The sequence below is a fragment of the Microcaecilia unicolor genome, chromosome 9, assembly GCF_901765095.1.
Source record: "Microcaecilia unicolor chromosome 9, aMicUni1.1, whole genome shotgun sequence".
Lineage (NCBI taxonomy): Eukaryota > Metazoa > Chordata > Amphibia > Gymnophiona > Siphonopidae > Microcaecilia > Microcaecilia unicolor.
The window spans coordinates 28,592,133-28,599,656 of record NC_044039.1 but is presented as its reverse complement, the minus strand read 5'-3'; the positions used below and the strand labels follow the sequence as shown (position 1 = coordinate 28,599,656).

The 7,524-nt window shown below is 40.6% G+C and overlaps 1 protein-coding gene across 1 annotated transcript in view; it reads right to left on the bottom strand.

Moving 5' to 3' along the window:
• Positions 1-1,280: 1,280 nt before the first annotated feature.
• The window catches only part of LOC115477859 (putative tetratricopeptide repeat protein 41), a 72,795-nt gene continuing 66,551 nt past the window's right edge, over positions 1,281-7,524 (bottom strand). Inside the window, exons 14-16 of the mRNA XM_030214970.1 lie at positions 4,678-4,811; positions 2,247-2,373; positions 1,281-2,168 (exon numbers count right to left, since the gene is read on the bottom strand). Of these exons, the coding sequence (XP_030070830.1) occupies positions 1,472-2,168; positions 2,247-2,373; positions 4,678-4,811 (958 nt within the window). The 3' untranslated portion in view covers positions 1,281-1,471. The remainder of the gene's footprint in view (positions 2,169-2,246; positions 2,374-4,677; positions 4,812-7,524) is intronic.

The window sequence follows — 7,524 nt, the reverse complement described above, 5'->3', positions numbered from 1 at the left end:
GGGCTGGTGAGGCTGGGCAGGAGCCCCTAGAGGGCCACTGCACATCAGAGAGCACCCCTGGGGGCTTACAACATCTCAATTCCTACTTCTACGACCTGTCTAAAATGAGGCTGTACACCACAACTATTTTGATTTCACTTTAGAAAATAAATAACTATTTCTGTTTGTTATTGGGTTTTTTTTTGGTTCCTTTAGGATTCCAGTAAAATCCTAACCTGCCTTTACCAGTGTTACTGCACCATGAGCCTTCTGCTACTGCCCCATATATCACAGAGGCATATATCACAGAGGTCTGGGGTGTGCTGGCTTAAGGACATTGTTAGTCAAATTAATCTACTGATGCTCTCAGAAAAAGTTAACTGCACTTCTTGAGAAGTAGTTATGGTTTAGATGGTTACCATGGATTATGAAGAGTGTTTATTTATTTATGGCATTTGTATCTCACATTATTCTGAACAAGCTCAGGTTCAATGTGGCTTACATTCAAGAAAAACATCAAAGATATGAAACAGTCAGATAATTAATTAAAACATGGGTATTGGGTATTGGTTATGTTGAAACATATAAGAGAGACGGCAACATTAGTTTATTGTCTTTTGATAAGGTATGTACTTAACAGAAAGGCCTTTAGTAATTTACAGAATCTCAGATAATCTTCTAAGTACCTTAATTGCTTGCGTAGAGAATTCCAAAGTTCTGTACTCTGATATATAAAGCCTGCAACAAGGATTGATTTGTAAGAAAGACCTTTGCAGTTTGGATAATGGAGTGTGAGGTATTCTCTAGATGTTTTTACTGTATTATGTGAAGGTAAATCAATTAGCTATTGCACGTAGGAGGGTGATCATGCATATTTTAAAGGTGATCCTGGCATTTATGGTAAGCCAGTGAAGTTTTAACGAGAAGCCTTCTCAAAGCGAGGAGCACTACATACAAGGCGGGTAGCAGTATTTTGTGCTGTTTGTAATTTTTTTAAGGAGTGAGATTTTAATATCCACATATATGGCATTATAATAATCAAATGTGGATAGTACTAGAGATTGGGTGATAGTACGGAGTGTAGAGTTTGGGAAGAAAGGACACATCCTTTTAAATTTCCATAGAGTATAGAAGATGCTCACCTTTGAGACCTGGGCTTCGAATGATAAATGCTGGCAATCCAGTTTAAGTACATAAGTGTTACCATACTGGGTCAGACCAAAGGACCATCAAGCCCAGTGCCAATAATTGATTGTTAGCACCCAATTATTGGTACTAAATGGAAAATTATATAATTAAATTGGGCACATGCCCAAATGTACACATGCAATTTTTAGCGCCGTATATAGAATTAGGGAAGTAATGTACAGAATAATGGGAAAGAATCTCTCAGCCTATTTGGTTTAAAATAAACAAAATTAGACTACATTATTGAACCATTAAGACAGTTTATATAAAACAGTGATTGATGTAATGTTTTTATTTACAGTTTTCAATCCACGCAATCTCCTAAACTATTATTTAACCACCCTCTTTTCTTAGAAACCTCTCTCCGAATTTGATATCTTTTGGGTGGCAGAGGTGCCCGAGGAGTTGGATACCTACCTGGAACATGATACCAGGCTGATCTGTGTAAGACTCTGTGGCTACCTGAGCCCATTTCTGGTCTGCCTAAAGTAACCAAGGATTCAACTGTACTATGAGGGCCTATGAGGGAAGTTTGACATGTAGTGATAGGTTGACAAACAGCACTGCTCTGAGAATGGTTCATCACTGAAGTAGCCCTTTTGTGGGGGGACCATGAAAACTTACTCAGTGCACTTTCTGGGGACTTAATGCTTGTTTGTTCTGATAAACTCTTGTTGTCTTGGCGACTGGACACTGCAGTTCTGACATGATTCTGCTGTAAAATGTAATCTTGCGTAGAAACCTGTTGATCTGGAGTTTTATATCTTTTTCCTGGTAAATTATTCGATACGTTTTCTGAATTTGAAGGATTAAATAGTTCTGTGCTTTTAGTCCTTTGGAATCCCATAGCTCTGTCAATAACTGAAGATCTTGCAGTGATACAGTTCTGAGGTTTATTGCTCCATTTCAATCTTTCTTGCCTCCAAATATCTGCCTCTCTTACTGTGGAACCAATCCATGATACTACATCATAGTTTTCTGTCTCTATCTTTTTGAGCAAACTGAAAATTAAAAGTTAGAGTCAATGTACTTTCATATCATTATATGGTATGGCTTAATTGTGTATAAAATAAACTTACCATCGCGCATCAAAAGTTAGAGGGTGATCAAAACCAAGACAACAAATTCTGTAATCTAGTGATCTCCTCAGAATTTCAGCTACTTCTCGTTTAACATGAAAACCAGGCTGACTATGCAGTAGTTCTCCTATTGGAATTTTTAAAACAAAGAAGCATTTTAGAACAAAAATATAGTTTCAACTTAATATTTTAGTTCCCCACAAGTACTTGCAGAGTTGTTGGATATTTTAACCCACAGGCTTTGCAGCAACTCTCAAAAGGAAAGCATGAGAACTGCCTAAGGACAAAGTACCTTATTCGTTCCCTGAAAAACTGAGGCCGATATTCAGATTTGTCCAGATAACTTAGAGACTTACCCAGGCAAATCTTTCATTTTGAATTTTTGGATCCACAAACAAGTTGTTTGGAAACCTTGTTGTCTGGCCAACATTTAACCAGTTTGGGGGGGAGGGGGGTTTCGTTATCAAGATAAAGGTTGGGTTTTTTCCAACCTGTGATATCTCAGTACTACAGAATGACATGGGGACAAACTTTGTCCCCGTCCCCACGAGTTCTATCCCCGTCCCATCCCTGCGAGTTCTGTCCCCATCTCTGTCCCATCCCCATGAGCTCTGTCTGACCCCCATCCACACACGCCTCAAACACTTAGCTTACTTATAGCCCACTCATACCAAAAACATAGTTACTAGCGGGTCACAACCAAGATACTAGATTAATAAGACATCTAGGATGTAACAGTAAACAATCCTAACAGTAAACATTACACTATAATAGCTTCTCACGAAACTTCCCTGACTTCCTGCATGCCTTGGCTCAAGCATCTGCACAGCCCAGCCATGCAAGCGAAGACAAGGACTTTGAGACTGTGCTGAGGAAGCTGGAAAAAAAATCCGGAGCCTGAACCCAGCTGTAAGATAAATGAGGGGGGAGGGGGATAGAAACTGGGGAGGGATAGGTGGGGAGTGATGAGTGAGAGGTTTCTCAATGGAATAATCTGCTCTTTTCTGGGAAACAGCCAGGTCTTTAACTTAGGTGTAAACAGACAGATGGTGCAGCCCTAAAAACTCTAGAATGATTGGATCACTCATATGGTATGGCTGCTATTATTTCAGGGTGTGTTCCGTTGGTTAGTTGGAGGAGCTTTAATCAGGGGCCCTTTTACTAACCACAGCAAAAGGTAGCCTGCGGCAGTGTAGGCACGTGTTTTGAGCACACACTGGGCCAGTTTTTACCACATCTGCAAAAAAGGGCTTTTTTTTTAATGGGATGGAAAAAGGGCATGCAGTAAAACTGAAACCAGCACACATCTAAAACCAGCCTAAGCCCTTAACGCCACCCATTGATCTTGCATTTAAGGGCCCATGCACTACATACGCAGTAACCAGTCGGGGCACGCCAACTGCTGATTACCGCCGGAAATGGCGCTCGTGGGAGGAAATAAATCATCCAGGTGTTATGGGCACATGCCACATCTGAAATTACCACCAGGGGGCACAGTAGCCTGGTGGTAGTCTCATTTGGGTGTGTGCAGCACGCTTGTAGCGCCTAACGTGCCTTTGTAAAAGGGTCCCTCAATTTAGTACCCCATATGCTTCCCAGGGAATGAGGAATGGGTTTGACGTTGGGGCTCTGGTATGATTGATTTGATTAACTCAATGATTTGAAGCTCTGTTTCACAATTTGTATATGATTTCTTGGTTTAATTTGTAACTTTAATGTTCATTTTACATATGTTTTCAATGTTTATGATGTCACTGCTATATATTTTTATGTGTTTTTATTGGATAGACAATTTTTGTTGTTTGAAACTTTATTTTTTATTGCCCAAAATGCATGCCATGATTAAGCGCGATTAATTGTGCAATTAAAAATTTTAAGCACATGATTGATCGCAATTATAATTTTTAATTGCTGCCCGCCTTTAATTCGTGTTTCATATGCTAAAGCCTCCATATGCTACACCAAGGATCTACTTCTTTTTCAGCACTTTCATAACTAATTCCCTAATAATCACTTGCTCCCCACAATAGTCTCCTGAACAATAAATTGTGTGTGTTGTTTCCTGAAGCATGTCTTCATCACAGTGTCGCCACAGTGAAATTATGGCATCTGGGAGGCAGCTCAATGACGGGTATTCAGCTATTATCAGTAAATTGTATTTATGATGCTATAAAATTATTCTCACAAGAAATAATGCAACTTTTAATAAATCAAGTCTGTTAATAAACTTAACAAGTGTCTTATATTTGTACATGTATGTACCTAGCCTTTATTTAAACTGAAAGTTTTATATGGAAAGCCAGCAGGAGTAAAATGCAATGGAATAGATCATAATCAATATCTTAATATTACTACTAGAAATTAACAAATAAGTCAACAGACGATTTCCTCTGATATTAATGTTTTATAATACAGATGCAATTAGTAGTACCTAGTTTATAGAGAGTATTACTCAGACTTAGTCTAAGCTGCTTCCTGACTTGGAGAGATGTGGTCAAGAGTTCCATGCCTTCTTTTATCTTTACCACTTCTTTATAATTCTCAATTGCTCGTCTTCTATGGATTCTGAAAATATATACAATTTTAATGCTGTGGCCACAAAGGAAGAACAAGGCAAAAAGTTAGTAAAGAGGTCTGAAATGCAAAAACAATTTTAAAAATCTGGAAATGGCTAAATAGCCAGAAAAATAAGAAAGGAAAAAGGGTTTAAGAGCAACAGTTTATGACAATGAATTTGAGATTGAAATGAAGGCCCTGCTATTAATATAGACAAAATAATGGCAGAGAGAGACCATCCAGCTTATTTTCAAAAGAGAAACACGCCCATATTTCGACCCAAATCGGGAGATTGGCGTCCTTTTCCCGTGGGCACCCAAATCGGTATAATCGAAACCCGATTTTTGGCGTCCTCAACTGCAGTCCGTCACGGAGACAAACAAAGATCACTGGGGTGTGGCGGAGGCGTGGCAAAGCCGGGACTGGGGTGTGGTTATCGGCCGAGGAAACAAGAAGGGCGTTTTTGACAAGAATTTGGTCAGCTATATTTGGACCCTTTTTTTTTTCAGGTCCAAGTCCCAAAAAAGTGCCCCAACTGACCAGATGACCACCGGAGGGAATCGGGGATGACCTCCCCTGACTCCCCCAGTGGTCACTAACCCCATCCCACCAACAAAAACCCACTTTACAAACTTTTTTCCCAGCGTGTATGCCAGCCTCAAATGCCATACCCACCTCCATGACAGCAGAATGTGTTCTATCCTCTGACAGCCTTTCCATGGTTCTGATGTGGGTCTCGGGTGAGTGTGACACCTTTTCTGTTAAGGGCACTGCAGAGTCACATCAGCAATGCATTGTGGTGGGTGTAGGGTATTGGGCTCCGTGATTCCACTAACTTGTGTTAAATGCTCACGATGTTGGTAGTTGGTAGGCTCTACTCCCATGGTGCATTTCCCTCTGCTTACTGGGTCAGAGTGTGCCCTGTTTTGTTTCCGGTAGTCCATGAGGTAGTGGCCATTTGTGTAAGACACTTTTAGATCCCTTTCATATGTTAGCCATGTTACAGCACTTCGTTCTTACTTTGAATGTTGCTGAAAGAGGGCATTGTACACCATTCTGCCAGCTCAAACCTACTGCTAATCTCAGTACCAGCGAGACTTGTTGCCAGTGGGGTACAACCTCTGATCTGCAGTTAACTGTGAGTAAAGGTGCTTATTCAAATAAAGGACGTTTTCAGCGAGATTAGTCTTCAGGTGTCAACTGCTGTGCCAAGGTTATACACCAGCAAAAAGTCCTGTCCCTGGAGCACTTTTAGTGGGTACTGCAGTGCACTTCAGGCAGGCAGACTCAGGCCCATTCCCCCCACCCGTAACACTTGTGGTGGTAAATGGGAGGCCTCTAAAACCCACTGTACCCACATGTAGTTGCCCTCTTCACCCCTAAGAGCTATGGTAGTGTTGTACATTTGTCCCTCCTACGACCAAATGGCTTGGATTGGGACGTTTCTGAGCTGGGCGTTTTTAGTTTCCATTATCGCAAAAAAAAAAAAAAAAAAAAAAACCGCCCATCTCAGAAGAGACCAAATCCATGGCATTTGGTCCGTCCAAACCGTATTTTCGAAACGAAAGATGGACGCCCATCTTTTTCGATAATACGGTCTGTCCCGCCTCTTCACATACCCGTTTTCAGACATAGGCGCCCATGGAGATGGGCGTTCGCGTTCGATTATGCCCCTCCACATGGCCTATCCAGATGATAAGACTTGGGCGAAGATTTTGAATTCAGCTTTGGTATTTGTGCTGGGTATATTACTTAAAACTAATATTGTGCAACAAAAATCTGGTGAAAACAGAGAAAAATGAATAGATGGTTGAATGTTAAAACAAGGAACTATAAATTTGAGACCCAATTTTTGTACAATATCAGAAACACTCTCAAGTGGGCCAGAGTCTCTGAGTTCAAAAATCCATGTTTCTCCATGCTTGTGATGTCACAGTGTAAATAGCACCAATGTCATATTAGACAAAGAGCATGAGTGGCTCCCATCTTCGCTCATTGTTTATTGTTTGTCATCACAACTACCCAAGACAAACAGGGGCAAGAGTGATGCGCTGAAGGAACATGTTTCTTGTTTGCATTGTGGGCAATCCTGCTTAGCATCAGCACAATACTGTAGCATTTATTTTTCACTGGAACAGAGAGAATAAGAGGGCCTATGTACTAAGGGCCATATTCTGTAAATGGCGTCTAAAGTCTAGACATGTCCAGTGCTTAGCGCTATTCTATAAATCGCGTCTAGGGGTGGGGAATGCGCCTAAATTTAGGTGTGGCCACTTACGCTACTGAAAACCTGGTGTAAATACCCACACCTAAATGTAGGCACGTTCCCCTGAATTCTATAACAATGCATGTAAATTTGAGTAATGCCCCTGACATGCCTACACTCCCTTTTCAGCTACGCACGTTGGGATTTACGTGTGCCTCTTTTAGAGTACACTTAAAAAGAAGCAGGAGTAAATTCCAATTACTGCCAATTAGTGATGATAATTGGTTCTTATTGGTCAATTATCACTGATTGACTCGTTACACAATTAAGGTGCATGTATAAATTAGGCGTATGCCCAATTTAATGCACACTACTCACCATGCCTTATATAGAATCTGGGTGTAAGAGGGTAATTCTATAAAGTACATGCTAACAGTGACATGCCAATTATGCATATAAATAATTAGCATAATGGTATACACATGTGCGTGTCTGCACAAACCTGTCTGTGTAAGT